This window comes from Aquarana catesbeiana, linkage group LG05 (assembly GCF_042186555.1).
Source record: "Aquarana catesbeiana isolate 2022-GZ linkage group LG05, ASM4218655v1, whole genome shotgun sequence".
Taxonomy (NCBI): Eukaryota; Metazoa; Chordata; class Amphibia; order Anura; family Ranidae; genus Aquarana; species Aquarana catesbeiana.
The window spans coordinates 239745629-239761602 of NC_133328.1; the positions used below are offsets into that span (position 1 = coordinate 239745629).

A 15974-nucleotide genomic window follows, 5' to 3' on the forward strand; every position below is an offset into this window, starting at 1 on the left:
TATGGTCCAAAACAGAGAGGACCTTACCCATCAACATTCTGGAGATCCGGGCGATACATCTAGCTCTAAAAGCCTGGACTATCAGGCTACAGGGTTGTCCGGTCAGGATCCAGTCCGACAATGCCACAGCAGTGGCTTATGTCAATCATCAGGGAGGCACCCGGAGCCGAGCTGCTCAAAAGGAGGTGAACCAGATCTTAGTCTGGGCAGAGATGCATGTGCCATGCATATCGGCAGTTTTCTTCCCGGGAATAGAGAATTGGCAGGCGGACTATCTAAGTCGCCAGCAGTTACTTCCAGGGGAATGGTCTCTGCATCCCGACGTCCTTTGGGCCATATGCCAAAGATGGGGGGTTCCAGATGTAGATCTCTTTGCATCCCGATTCAACAAAAAGATAGACAGATTTGTGCAAGGACAAAAGATCCTCTTGCATGCGGGACGGATGCGTTGGTGATTCCGTGGCATCGGTTCTCACTGATTTACGCATTCCCGCCTATTCTGCTATTACCACGACTCCTTCGCAGGATCAGGCAGGAAAGGAAGTCGGTACTTCTGGTGGCCCCCGCTTGGCCCAGAAGGACTTGGTATGCAGAAATAGTAAGGATGACGGTAGGTTCCCCGTGGACCCTACCGGTACGCCCAGACCTGTTATCTCAGGGTCCAGCGTTCCATCCTGCCTTACAAACGCTAAAATTGACGGTTTGGCTATTGAGACCCACGTTCTGAAGAGTCGTGGGCTCTCAGGTCCTGTCATATCTACCTTGATTAATGCAAGGAAGCCAGCTTCCAGGATGATTTATCATAGAGTCTGGAAAGCTTATATAACCTGGTGTGAATCCAGAGGTTGGCATCCCAGGAAATATGTCATAGGTAGAATCCTTGATTTTCTACAGATGGGATTAGAGATGAAGCTGGCCTTGAGTACCATCAAGGGCCAGGTCTCTGCTTTATCAGTATTATTTCAGCGGCCACTTGCTTCGCATTCTTTGGTCCGAAACTTTATGCAGGGGGTGATGCGTCTTAACCCCCCGGTTAAAGCGCCCCTAAACCCATGGGACTTGAACTTGGTCCTGGCTGTGTTACAGAAACAGCCTTTTGAACCAATAAGTCAGATTCCTTTGGTCTTGTTAACAAGGAAATTAATTTTTCTGGTGGCCATCTCTTCTGCTAGAAGAGTATCAGAATTAGCAGCTCTTTCTTGTAAGGAGCCTTATTTGATTATACACAGGGATAGAGTGGTACTACGCCCTCATCCTAGTTTTTTACCGAAGGTGGTTTCTGATTTTCATTTAAACCAAGACATTGTTCTACCTTCCTTTTTTCCAGATCCCTATTCTCCGGAAGAGAGATCTGTACATTCATTGGATGTAGTAAAAGCAGTTAAGGCCTATCTAGGGGCAACTGCTCAGATCCGCAAGACGGATGTTTTGTTTGTGCTGCCAGAGGGTCCCAATAGAGGACAGACAGCGTCAAAAGCTACCATTTCTAAATGGATTCGACAGTTGATCATTCAAGCTTACGGTTTGAAACAGAAGATTCCTCCGTTTCAGATCAGGGCACATTCCACAAGGGCTGTTGGTGCTTCTTGGGCAGTGCATCACTGGGCCTCTATGACTCAAATCTGCAAGGCCGCAACCTGGTCTTCAGTTCATACATTCACCAGATTCTATCAGGTGGATGTGAGAAGGCATGAGGATATCGCCTTTGGGCGTAGCGTGCTGCAGGCAGCGGTACAGGGTCCTCAGGTCTGATTGCACCCTACTTGGTCGTGGTTCCCCCCCCCTCTGGTAGCATTGCTCTGGGACATCCCATCAGTAATTACTGTGGCTCTGTGTCCCGTGATGTTCGAGAAAGAAAATAGGATTTTTTAAAACAGCTTACCTGTAAAATCCTTTTCTTTCGAAGGACATCATGGGACACAGAGGTCCCGCCCCTCTTCTAATACACTATATTGCTTGGCTAAAAAAACTGAGGTATCCCTGCAAGGGGGAGGGATTATATAGGGGGTTGAACTTCCTGATAGGGTGTGCCAGTGTCCAATCACCAGTGATACCTATATAACCCATCAGTAATTACTGTGGCGCTGTGTCCCGTGATGTCCTTCGAAAGAAAAGGATTTTACAAGTAAGCTGTTTTAAAAAATCATATTATTACTGGTAAGATTATCAAACCAAGAAAAAATGTATTTTAAATTTAAAGATTATAACTGTTTTTCCAAAGGACCAAGAATTACAGCAACAATCTTTGCTGCAATCCTAAAGTGGCAAGATAAGGATATTTGTTTTTAATTGTTTTCAGTACCTTTTTCCTTATTCTGTAATGGATTTTGTGAGTTTCATGGTTAATAAATTGTTTTTCTTTTCTATCTTCCTACAGTATCACCAGCTTCATGATGAATATTTTACCAGCGCAGTGGTACTTTCATTAATTTTAGCTGCCTTATTTGGCCTTGTCTACCTTTTAATAATCCCACAGTAAGTACTCGCTGCTATTTAAAATATTACCATTTCTCACACCTTTGCAAAAAACAATTTTAATGATTACCCATGACTAAGTTTGGAGGTTAGCTCCAAACTTAGACTGATGTGAGTGGGAATACATGCTAAGCATACATTCATTTTAATTGTAATATTTTTTTTTTCTAAATGTTCAGTTTTTTTGTTTATTTAGCAAAAAGTTAAAAACCCAGCAGTGATTAAATACCACCAAAAGAAAGCTCTAGTCGAGTGAACAAAATTATAGTTTGGGTATAGTGTTGCATGACTGCGCAATTGTCATTTAAAATGCTACAGCGCTACAAGGTGAAAATTGGCTTTGGGCCTGGTATTGAAGCGGTTAAAGAATAGATCCAATTATAAATTCTAATTCAGAATCTCAGAATTTGGTATGATACACGGTACCCATTTGACTATAGCCTCTATAACAATGAATCTTGGTATATACAGTATCTCACAAAAGTGAGTATACTCCTCACATTTTTGTAAATATTTTATTATATCTTTTCATGTGACAACACTGAAGAAATTACACTTTGCTACAATGTAAAGTAGTGAGTGTACAGCTTGTATAACAGTGTAAATTTGCTGTCCCCTCAAAATAACTCAACACACAGCCATTAATGTCTAAACTGCTAGCAACAAAAATGAGTACACCCCTAAGTGAAAATGTCCAAATTGGGCCCAATTAGCCATTTTCCCTCCTCGGTCTCATGTGACTCGTTAGTGTTACAAGGTCTCAGGTGTGAATGGGGAGCAGGTGTGTTAAATTTGGTGTTATCGCTCTTACTCTCTCATACTGGTCACTGGAAGTTCCACAGGGCACCTCATGGCAAAGAACTCTCTGAGGATCTGAAAAAAAGAGTTGTTGCTCTACATAAAGATGGCCTAGGCTATAAGAAGATTGCCAAGACCCTGAAACTGAGCTGCAGCACAGTGGTCAAGATCATACAGCAGTTTAACAGGACAGGTTCCACTCAGAACAGGCCTCGCCATGGTCGACCAAAGAAGTTGAGTGCAGGTGCTCAGCGTCATATACAGAGGTTGTCTTTGGGAAATAGACGTATGAGTGTTGCCAGCATTGCTGCAGAGCTTGAAGAGGTGGGGGTCAACCTGTCAGTGCTGAGACCATATGCTGCACACTGCATCAAATTGGTCTGCATGGCTGTCGTCCCAGAAGGAAGCTTCTTCTAAAGATGATGCACAAGTAAGCCCTTAAACGGTTTGCTGAAGACAAGCAGACTAAGGACATGGATTACTGGAACCAATTCCTGTGGTCTAATGAGACCAAGATAAACTTATTCGGTTCAGATGGTGTCAAGCATGTGTTGCGGCAACCAGGTGAGGAGTACAAAGACAAGTGTATCTTGCCTACGGTCAAGCATGGTGGTGGGAGTGTCATGGTCTGGGGCTGCATGAGTGCTGCCAGCACTGAGGAGCTACAGTTCATTGAGGGAACCATGAATGCCAACATGTACTGTGACATACTGAAGCAGAGCATGATCCCCTCCCTTCGGAGATTGGGCCGCAGGGCAGTATTCCAACATGATAACGACCCCAAACACACCTCCAAGACGACCATTGCCTTGTTAAAGAAGCTGAGGGTAAAGGTAATAGACTGGCCAATCATGTCTCCAGACCTAAACCCTATTGAGCATCTGTTGGGCATCCTCAAACGGAATGTGGAGGAGCACAAGGTCTCTAACATTCACCAGCTCCGTGATGTCGTCATGGAGGAGTGGAAGAGGACTCCAGTGGTAACCTGTGAAGCTCTTGTGAACTCCAACCCCAAGAGGGTTAAGGCAGTTGTGGAAAATAATGGTGGCCACACAAAATATTGACACTTTGGGCCCAATTTTTTCACTTAGGGTGTACTGACTTTTGTTGCCGGCGGTTTAGACATTAATGGCTTTGTGTTGAGTTATTTTGAGGGGACAGAAAATGTACACTTTTATACAAGCTGTACACTCACTACATTACATTGTAGCAAAGTGTCATTTCTTCAGTGTTGTCACATGAAAAGATAGAATAAAGAATAAAATATTTACAAAAATGTGAGGGGTGTACTCACTTCTGTGAGATACTGTATATCCCTGTATGTTGCGGTCGTTCAGGTGCTTATCTAATAGTTTTTGGAAATTACCGATGCCCCCCTGCTGAGACCACCACCTGTGGAAGGGAACTCCACATCCTTGCTGCTCTTACAGTTAAGAACCCTCTACGTAGTTTAAGGTTAAATCTCTTTACTTCTAATTTTAATGAGTGGCCACGTGTCTTGTTAAACTCCCTTCAGCGAAAATGTTTTATCCCTATTGTGTCACATGAAAAGATATAATAAACATTTACAAAAATGTGAGGGGGTGTGCTCACTTTTGTGAGATACTGTACATGTTTAAAACAATGTTTCATATCTCTATACAGTTTATTTACAGTGTGTGTGTGTGTGTGTGTAAAAAATCACAATATATAAATGCACAAAACCTTTCATCCTGGTCATAATAATGAAACAAAATATTTACTAGTACCACAACACTATACAGTTCCTTTAAAATACTTATTCATATTATAACAGCAATATTAAAATACATAAATCCTTTAAATAACATAGTTTAGGGGATGCCTTAAACCTGCACGTGAAGTTAGGGAGTAGTGCAATGTATTCCTTTAAAAGTTATATTTTTTGTATGCAAACAGCAGCCAGAGATCTGTCATTTAGTGGTGATTTGTAAACAAACTGCCAGGGGATCCTGGATGATGTCATTGACTAAGTTTTAAACAGAAATGGCTACTGTCCCTTTAAAAAAACTGACATGAGGTCCCCCTAAAAATTATTAAGATCCTTATTCAGGCATACAGCCTAGGTGACAAGGAAAGAGGGGGTCAGTGAGAATGAGCCCCCTCTTAAACCATTCAAGGCCGTAAGCCTTCAATATTGGGAGGGTACCTTATAAAGGGGAGACAGCAAAGCCCCCCACCCCTTGCAAGGTGCCTTTTCCCCAATGTTGAGAAGACAAGGGCCACATCCCCACATCTTGTCCCCCAAAAGGGATGGGGGGAGGCTTAGTCCCCCTTGTACTACGCCTTTACCTTTTTTGTTAATGTAAAGAATAAAAAAAAATTATGAGCATTTACATCACTGAAAGATGTGATTGATGTTGAGTTTGTATTGGGGGCATGGTTTAGTTTGTTTAATAAAGGACTTTTTTCACAGTGTGGGTGTTTTTTATTATTATTTACATTAACAAAAAAAGGTAAAGGCATAGTACAAGGGGGACTAAGCCCCCCCCCCCCCATCCCTTTTGGGTGCAAATATGGCCATCTGGTCAAGGACATCCACCAGGATCCCTGACTGGTTTGTTTAGCACAGTAGCTTACTGGTTAGCACTTTTATCTCACAGCCCTAGGGTAATTGGTTTAAATCGCAAGCAGGAAACTACCCTATTGCCCTTCCGCCCAATGTTGTTTTCACACCACCATGATTATCCCCTACCCAACAATGTCAACCCTTTGCATTCCTGCTGCAAAATGACATCCCTGGCTGCTTGCTATTTGTAAAAAAAAAAATGTATTTATTACAGGTAATTATATAGCATCAACAATTTAGGCAGCACATTACGTATTGTACATACAGGTTAGTTCTTGTTCTCGAGGAGCATATAATCTAAGTCTCCTACCCCGCATGCATGCTTACACACACAACTTTTAGATAGAAGCCAATAACCTGCCAGCATGATTTTTACATGTGGGTGGGAACAGAAGTAACCAGGGAAAACAGGGAACACATGAAAACTCCATGCTGGTAGTTTCCTGCTTGCGATTTAAACCAATTACCCTAGGGCTGTGAGATAGAAGTGCTAACCAGTAAGCCACTGTGCTAAACAAACCAATCAGGGATCCTGGCGGATGTCCTTGACCAGATGGCCATATTTGATCACTTATATCACGCAGGATTTCCTGCTGGTTTATTTACAACAGATGTCAGTCATTTTGCAGCTGTAGTGCTACCACAACAAATGACAGATTCACAGCCATCTTCTGTTTGCAAACAAACCAGCAAGGAGTCCTAGGTTCGTATATGTCATATCTGGGGGCCCCATTATTTATTTATTTATTTATTTATTTATTTCAGGTACTTATATAGCGCAGTCAATTTACGCAGCGCTTTACATATACATTGTACATTCACATCAGTCCCTACCCTCAAGGAGCTTACAATCTAAGGTCCCTAACTCACATTTATACATACTAGGGACAATTTAGACAGGATCCAATTAACCTACCAGCATGTCTTTGGAGTGTGGGAGGAAACCGGAGTACCCGGAGGAAACCCACGCAGGCACAGGGAGAACATGCAAACTCCAGGCAGGTAGTGTTGTGGTTGGGATTCGAACCAGCAACCCTTCTTACTGCTAGGCGAGAGTATTATTTTAAAGTGGGCTTTTCTTGTGATAGCAATTATGCTGAATCAAAAATAAAGAAACAGTGTAAAAATACACTTAAATTAAATAAGTATTAAAAGTGCCCCCTATGCTCACACGCAAATGCTATGTAGTATATATACATAGGGCCACACGCATATGTAAACAGTGTTCGCACTACACATGTGAGTCATCACACAAATGTCAGAGCGAGAGCAATCATTTTAGCGCCAGACCTCCTGTTTAACTCTAAACTTGTAACCTGTAAAGTCTTTTAAAGCATTGCCTGTGGATAATTTAATATACGGTTTCTTTTTTCAGAAGCACTATTGTCCTTGTCCTCCTGGTGTTCTGCATATGCTTCCTAGTGGCGTGTATTATGTACTTACATGTCACACGAGTGCAGGTAAAAAAAAATATTTCTTTATGACTAAACTTAAAGACTGTAATTGAAATGTAAAATCATTTTATGTGTATTGTAAGTACTATGACTGCTTTTGTTTTCCTTATATGGAGATATATATGACAACAGACTGACCCCCCCTCAAGTGTTACTAAACACAGGACCCTACATTCACTATATCTGGTCTCCTACAGTACACAGAACATGGAAATGCAATTACTTTAGTAAATATGAACTGCTAAATACCTTTTCTCATCAGCAGTATATAGCAGTCTTGTGACTTCTATCAGTGTCCATTCAAGCACTGGTTAAAACTTGTAGAAGTTTTCTGAATGTCCTATGAGACAGCAAGACACATGCGCACTCCCAAGAAAAAAGAAAACCTCTCTAGCAATACACACCAAACTGAGCATGTGCAAAGTGACTCCATAGACTCTGTGTCATCAGGAAATTATTAGGGGACAGTGGAAGGAGGGGAGGATCAGAGATCAAAGCCAGGATCAAACAGCCTTTTTCCACAATGCAAAGGATTACCCCTTAATTTCCACCGTGAGTATAACAAGCATGGTTGGCTGCTTATACAGACTGATTTTACTGTAGTGGGTTTAGTAACACTTTAACCAAACTTTTGGCAGACTTTTTTTTTATAGGCCATACACATATGCCATACTGTATATGCCCTGGGAACACTTAATTATGTTTAGCCACTGTGCTGGAATGGAGCACAAGTTTCTAGTGAGGAGTTTTTATATTAAAAGTCATTTTGCTTTTACAAAATTGATTATTGATGGTCAAATCAGAATTCATACTTTATTCATCATTATTTGTTTGTCATATGTTTGTTTAATGTTGTAGACCACCCATACAAATATTTTTGTTCATTTAAACAATTCTAAGACCCAAGTTCAGCCAAGAAAAGAAACACAAAAATCAGCACAAGGAACATAACCTATAGTCAGTAAGATTTCTCACATGCGCCTGATATTGCAAAAAGGAGTGGGAGATCATGGAGGCCAGGCATGGCAAGCTGCATACTTGAGGGTTTGTAGAGGGATGGGTGCACTGTTAACAATAAACAGAGAGGTGTCTCCTGGATAAGCCATACATTTAAACTGTTGCTTCAAAAGCCTAATTAGGGAAGTTTTGGAACTTTATGAAAGTCAACCACACCACTCCAAATTCCAGAATTCTCTTCAGCTGTGAACCAAGCTGCCAGCCGTAGGATCTCATTCCCCACTCAGTGTGTCAATGCAAAAGATTGAAGCACCACACACCGATGATGTCACTCAAAGTTAAAATCTTTATTGAACCAAATAGGTACGCTGTGAGTCCCCACCTGAGAACCACTTCAGGTGGGTACTCACGGCGTAGCTATTTGCTTAAATAAAGTTTTCTGTCATGGGTGACCTGATTGGTGAGTGGCTCTTTGTTTCTTACACCTACCACCTCTAGTTGCAAGTAGAACTGCCCCTGTCCCTTCCTGGAAACATTGCTGCTCCTTCAGCACCATAAAAACATTAACATTAATTTATGAGTAATTTCTTCATGCTGTGGTCACAGGTGCTGGTCTAGAGCCATAGATAGTGGATGTACAAGATGGTAATGGCTTATCTTGTATGCTCCACGGTCCCTAAAACATAACTGAGCACTCTTTGAAGTGTTGGGTTCACATACTGATCAATGGAATGAAATGTTCCAGCTTGCTCTCCTTCCCCCTTTTTGAAAATGTCGCTAGCATAACTTGTGACAAAAATGTACCTAGAGTTTGATGTTCATCAAAATGAACATGGATTGGAAAAGCAATACCCACCTTCTTTCTAACATTCAAAGTCCGGGAGGTGTCCCTTGCCACTGACAGCATCTTCCCCCAGAGTGTCAGTCTTCAGTCATCTTCATTGGCCGGCGCAAGATGACTGCAGAATACTGCAAGCAGGCAGACAGGTGTATTTATTTACACAAGAGACATGCATGTCTCTTATGTGATAAATAGCCTACATACTTGCAAGTTATAGGAAAATGCCTTCAGTTCTGCTACACAATCTACCAAACAGTTACATTCAAGGCATGCCTTGAATAATAACCGTCACATTTACTAGTGTGCTTATGTTAACTCTCAACCGAACTATCAAGCCATTTTGCTGGTGTCATAGCTTATCACATATGCAGCACCATGGCAACTGTAGATCATATAGAGGCTAAGATGGCTGCAAAGGACAGAATGGTTTCATTCCGCTTTAGGTAGCTGCTAAGTAAAGATACATTTAAGCCACTTTTCTGTGAAATTTTTTACATTTTATATATATATATATATATATATATATATATATATATATATATTGATATATTATGGAGAGGCAACCCTGTGTCAAGCTGTGGATTAGCAGTACACCTGATTGTGGCTGAAGCAGGCATGCCAATTACACACCTGTGGGCTGGATTTATATTCATCCCAGGGATAGAGCTCAGGGCTCAGACTTGGAGACAGCTCAGCCTGGCAGACAGGAAGCCTAGTCTAGGAGGTTGGGAGGGTCCCAGTAGGAGACAGCTCCAGAAGAAAGAGACAGGAGGTCTTGGAGTCTAAGGCTGCAGGTGGCAGCCTGTGTGTGCACCTCTGTAGCATGCAGTTGTGGCCTGTGACCGAACAGCACGAAGCTGACAGTGAGTAAGCCAGGAGGCTGAAGTTTGTGTTTATACAGTGATGGTGGAACCCCCTGCGAGGAAAGATTACTGTTTGTTTGAACTTTTTTGTTTTCTTTAAATAAAAGTGGGCTGCCATGCCCTTAAAAAACGCAGTCTGGAGTGGCACGTTTCTGGAAACTGCATGCACCACTTGAGTTAAATCACTCCAATATCTTACAATTGGTGGAGGATGCGGGCACTTGTGATGATGCTGGTCCAGATCCTCGCATGCCGGAAACCGTGAGTGTCAAGAGACGGTGTGTGTGTTGCTTTTGCTGTGTGAAGCAAAGTGACGCGCTATGTCTCGGCCTTAAGGAGACAGTACGGCAAAAAAAAATTCTGAAGGAACTGTGTTTCTTTTACTACAAAAATGGATGTTGTTGCCCATAGCAACAAAGCCAAGGTCATCCGTGAGATCTATGGTGGATAGTGGAATGATTCTGATGAGAGTCCTTGCTGGTGGGCTCAAAAGGAACCGTTACACCCAGTTGGAGAGGGCTGGAGAAGTTATGCAGGGAGAGTGTGGTCTCCCATAGCAACCAATGAAGTGTTGTCTGGATGGTGGGGCTGCTATGAAGAGGTGGCTCACTATTCCCACAAAGAGGACTGGGATGCCCAAGAGTCTGTCATTACACCCTGTGACCGCATGGGGAAATACAGCAGGAGAGAGCAACAGGCTGACCGGAAGTTCAAGAGGAGAGCGGTTGCCCGCAACAACGGCTGTGATTTCAAGACTGCAGACTGGGTGAGAAAGACTGACTATGTGACTGTGCACACAGTAGTAGAAGTGACCCCAAATGGGAGATCCCCTGTTTGTGCTAAAAAGGACTTGCCTTGCTGCAGTGCCCTGTTCAGTGGGGAGGCAAGTGTTAAATCTAAAGCTGATAATATGTTGCCCAATGATGAGAGTAAAAATGCTGTGTTAAATAAGGGGTTAATGCGACCGGCTGAAACAGCAGGGTCATATAAAGCTAATGAAGCATTGTCAGTGCACAGTGGTGTAAGTGTGGTATTGTAGTCAGCTAGGACAGGGGTGAACACTAAGGGAAGTGTGCCATTTACCCTAGCAACTGTGGAAGTCAGGAATGATAATGAGAAATTGTCAGAAACCATGAATCAGGGGGGCATGGCCTGGGACGGCATGGTGTGAGGAGCACTGAACGGGAGCTCCGCTTGCTAAAAATCCGTCATTACATATCCTGGGGCAATTACTATGGGTTACACCCCACAACTGTGTCCACTGACATCCAGGGACAATAGACAGCATGTCACCACCGAAAAAAGCGACAGGAAAAAGGGGCCTCTGAAGAAAATGGCGCTGACTCACCCTCTCCTGTGGACTCAGCCGCAGATGAAACTGCCCGTGTGCTGGAAGCAATTTCGGACTGCAAGAGCACGTTAACAGGCAGGATTGAGGAGGTGAAGGTGGATGTGTCTCTAATCCGTCAAGATTTACAAAAGCTTAGAGACCGGGTTACAGAGGCAGAGACCCGCATCAGCCGCGTGGAAAATCTCCTCACAACTACATTTGGGAGGGCCGAAATTCTCCACATCATTCGTTGTGGAACAGGCTCACAGGCTAGCTGCCAAACCCCTTCCTCCAGGTGCGCCTCCCCGGACCTTTATTGCTAAAATGCTGAACTTTCGCGACCGTGATGCTGTCCTCCGCCTCACCAGACTAAAGGGCAACATTCCTTTCAAGAACGGCGAGATTAGAGTTTTTCCAGACTTCTCGGCAGAAGTTCAGAAAAAGAGGGCGCTGTTCACCGAAGCCAATTGGCAGTTGAGGATCCGCCACTACTCATATGCAATGCTCTTTCCCGCCAGACTCCGTGTCATTGGGGAAGATGGGGCACACTTCTTCGATGCGCCGGAAGCTGTGTTTGCTTAGTTGGAGAAAAGAGCAATGCTCCACCGCGCACCCACCTAAAGACACAGCCGACCGATACCAATTGGTGACTGATCCCTGATGTGGTGAAGATTGTAAGGGACTTCCAATTTCATCAACCGGCCTGCTCTATTTCATATAAAGGTACTGTGTGCCCCACTCTGCCTGATCTGATTGGTGATTTTTGTGTTGCCCCTGCCCCTCACTTGCCTTCTTTCTCTGTTTTTGGTTATACCCCATCTTGCCAAGCTTTCCCACCTTGGTTTTTTCCCCTTGTTCATATTTTGTTTCCCTGTTTAATTTTTTTACTCCTTGGTGATGGACAATGATAATCGCTCCAAACACTCCGCTCTATTGGCAAGCTACTGCCCGCAATGACTCTCGGGATGCTGACTCAAATCCATATATCTTCTTGTTTCCCGCATGCTTGTGATCCTGGAGATATCAGACGGGGAGTCTTACTCCTCATGCTGCTGCCTGTTTTGCAGAGTATAACTGACCACCTAGTTTCGGGAGCCCTTGTGGGCCCTGCTCTTTTCTATACCAATTGTAACGTTAGGTATTTTGCACAAGTTTTGTTTCCCTGGTCTGTCCAGTCTCAGCGGAACACCCGGGAAGGCTACCCGGGGCGCTGTTTGCCTGCACGGTTCAGTGTGTTAGTTTTTAACATGTTAATGTTCTATGGTTGGTTTAAAACTTTGCAGTTCATTTATGTTGAGAGGTGCTTTATTTGCAGGTATTTGATTGGCAACATTGAAAATGTTACCGGGTGCCCTGCGGGTTGTGGGCCCTGGCGTGTCACACACTATTATCCTGTCCCTGCTGTCCTGGGCCTTTCGGACGGCGTTGCGGGTCCTCCCTTATATGGGGCGCTTCGTGGCGGCCAGCGGTGGGCCTGGGATACCGGAAACACTGATAGACATCCAGCCGCACTATGCCTACGGTAAAATGTATTACATGGAATGTAAGGGGTATTAGAGCTAAGCCTTAAAGAAATTAAGTCCTAGCGTACCTCAAGGCTCAGTGTGCAGACCTTATGGTCCTGGTGGAGACACATCTTACAGGCCAATTAATGGTGACCCTGAAGAAGCCCTGGGTGGGATGGCTTTACCAGGCCCCCCATACTGCTAACTCTAGAGGAGTTGCTATATTGGTGGCCAAAACAGTACAATTCACCTTATTGACACTTAAATCTGACCCTCAGGGGAGATTTTTATTTTTGCACGCTAAAGTACATGGCCTGGAACTTCTTATAATGGCAATCTACATACCTCCCCCTTTTCAATTCGCAGTATTAATGCAAGCTCTATACTTTACTTTATGTCCCAATTTCCCACTGTCCCGGCAATCTGGTTGGGGGATTTTAATAATGTAGCTAATAGGGAACTGGACAAACTGACGCTGACACCCCCTGACTATCCCTCCCATCCACATACTAGATTTGGCAAATTTTTTACTGAACTTTCCCTAATTGACACGTGGAGACATCGCCACCCTAACGATAAGGCGTTTTCCTTTTTCTCGGCATCACATAATTCTATGTCACGAATAGACCTAATTTTGATATCTCGCTCTCTTCTCCCAATACTTGGAGAGGTAGGTTTCAACCCCTGCATACTCTCTGATCACGTTCCCTGTTGGGCTGAACTTCCAGCTGAGTTGGATCCCCCCCCCACAACTTACTCCTGGAAACTCAACCCCTTCTGGTTGTCAGTGGTTCCTGACATATTGGAAATGGGTAATGAATGGAATTTCTTTTTTCAAACCAACAGGGGCTCAGCACCATTCGTTGTTGTCTGGGATTCCTTCAAATCCCACGCTCGCATGATGCTAGCCCAGCACATAGCCAGGTATAGGAAGTCCTCCTCCCAAGCGATTAGAGTAGCGGAACAATCTCTAATGGATATTGAGAAAAAGTTCACTGACAACCCTTCACCATCCACGGCTGATCAACTAAAACTACAAACCAGAGTGGTAAATAGTCTCCACTTTGAAAAAGCAGAGAGAAAAATATTCTACTGTAAGCAGAGAATGTATGAGTGTGGGGAACGGGCGGGACGTCTCCTTACCTACCTGGCTCATATGGATCACAGACCACCTATGGTGGTGTCTCTTCGCGACACTAAGGATATACTGATTTCTGATCCTGATATGGTGGCTGGGGAGTTCCGCTCTTTTTCGCATCCCTGTATTCTTCCTCTACTAACAACCCCAGAGAGGAAGTGGAGACACTCCTAGCTGGCATAGATCTTCCCACGCTTACTGAATCACAAGTTCAGTTACTGGAAGCCCCTGTCACTGAAGATGACATAGTAGAGGCAATGTCTCACCTTAACCCCTCCAACGCACCCGGGTCAGATGGCCTTCCTCTAGAATTCTACACAACATATAACGATGCCCTGGTCCCCAGATTACACTAGTTATTTTCACATATATTCAAATCTGGCTCCCTGCCTAAGTCCATGTGCGAGGCCTATATAGTACTTATACCTATACCAGGCAAAAACGTAGAACTTCCCGAATCCTATCGTCCCATATCCCTACTTCAGTTGGACATTAAAATCTTGGCCAAGATCTTGGCATTGCGCCTAAATAAAGTCATTCTTACCCTGATCCATCTGGACCAGACGGGGTTCATGCCCGCAAAGAACACCACATATAATCTCCGTAGATTATACATGAACCTACAAGCCAAGCATGACCAGATGGGATCCAGAGTCGTGGTGTCTCTTGACGCCGCAAAGGCGTTCGACTCAGTTGAGTGGGATTACCTCTGGGCATGCTTGGCGCGGTTTGGATTTGCACCCAACTTTGTCAGGTGGATCCGACTCCTATATCAAAACCCCAGCGCCAGGGTGTTGGTCAACGGGAGGGTCTCTGGTGCCTTCCCCCTTTCAAGGGGTACGCACCAGGGATGTTCCCTATCCCCTCTTCTATATGCCCTGGCAGTGGAGCCCCTTGCATCCTCATTGCACTCCCACACGGGAATTAAAGGGTTGCGATTCGGGAATTTGGTGGAAACGTTGCGCTTATACGCTGACTATATGTTGTATCTGACAGACGCTGGCCCCTCGCTTGAGACTGCTCTTAATGTAATATAAACATTTGGTAATTATTCGGGACTAAAAATAAATTGGGACAAGTCTCAGGTCCTTCCCATAGATATAGGTCCCCCCACAGAATCCCAAGCATCCTCTCCTCTTCTTCGGGTTAGCTCTATGAAATACTTAGGTATAGTCATTACCCGTTCCCCAAAAGAGTATGTCAGATTAAACATAGAACCTCTGATTGCTACCCTGAAAACTAAAACTCAGACATGGGCCAAGTTACCCCTAGGAGTAATGGGCCGAGTAAATTTAATAAAAATGATACTACTCCCTAAATTCCTTTATGTATTATGGCATGGCCCGGGATATCTTCTACTTAGAATTTTTAAATCCATTGAAGCTATCCTTAATTCTTTTGTGTGGGGCACAAACCGACACAAATTGTCTTGGCAGGTGCTGAATAACCCCACAGATTTGGGGGGCACAGCACTTCCAGACTTTAACTTATACTATCTGGCAGCACAATTATCCCACTTATACTATATAGACAAATATGATAAAGATCGCTATTTGGCCCTAGTATGCTCCCCTTACACTCAATTATACACCCACCCCTTCCAAATCCTTTTCAGAGAACCGACAGATCCCTGGACATTAGGCAGCCGCGGGGGGCTGCTATACCACCACTGTAAAATCTGGCAGTAGTGAGACATCGACTGCAAACGCCAGTGACGCACTCACATACACCACTTTGGCATAATCCAGGCCTGAGAGAACTGCTACTCTTACCAGACCACAGCCTATGGATTGCACAGGGAGTGGTATATCTGTTGAATGTTTACTGTGGTAATATCCTACAATCATTTCAGCAGTTAAAGTAAGAATTTAATCTCAGTAATTCCATGCACTTCCGTTACCTCCAGCTCCGCCACGCTCTCCAGGCTCAATTTCACAATGATTCTCCTAACTTAGACCATTTAGACATCTTGGGCATAATAATAGGACAAGACCCCTCAATATTATTATTTCAGTATTCTATAATA

At 43.8% G+C, this 15974-nt stretch overlaps 1 protein-coding gene across 2 annotated transcripts in view; it reads left to right on the forward strand.

Annotated features, from left to right (window-relative positions):
• The window catches only part of ADCY1 (adenylate cyclase 1), a 525405-nt gene that overhangs the window by 407225 nt on the left and 102206 nt on the right, over positions 1-15974 (forward strand). For both annotated transcript variants that reach the window (XM_073630633.1, XM_073630634.1), the window contains 2 exons: positions 2378-2475; positions 7236-7320. In XM_073630633.1, the coding sequence (XP_073486734.1) occupies positions 2378-2475; positions 7236-7320 (183 nt within the window). The remainder of the gene's footprint in view (positions 1-2377; positions 2476-7235; positions 7321-15974) is intronic.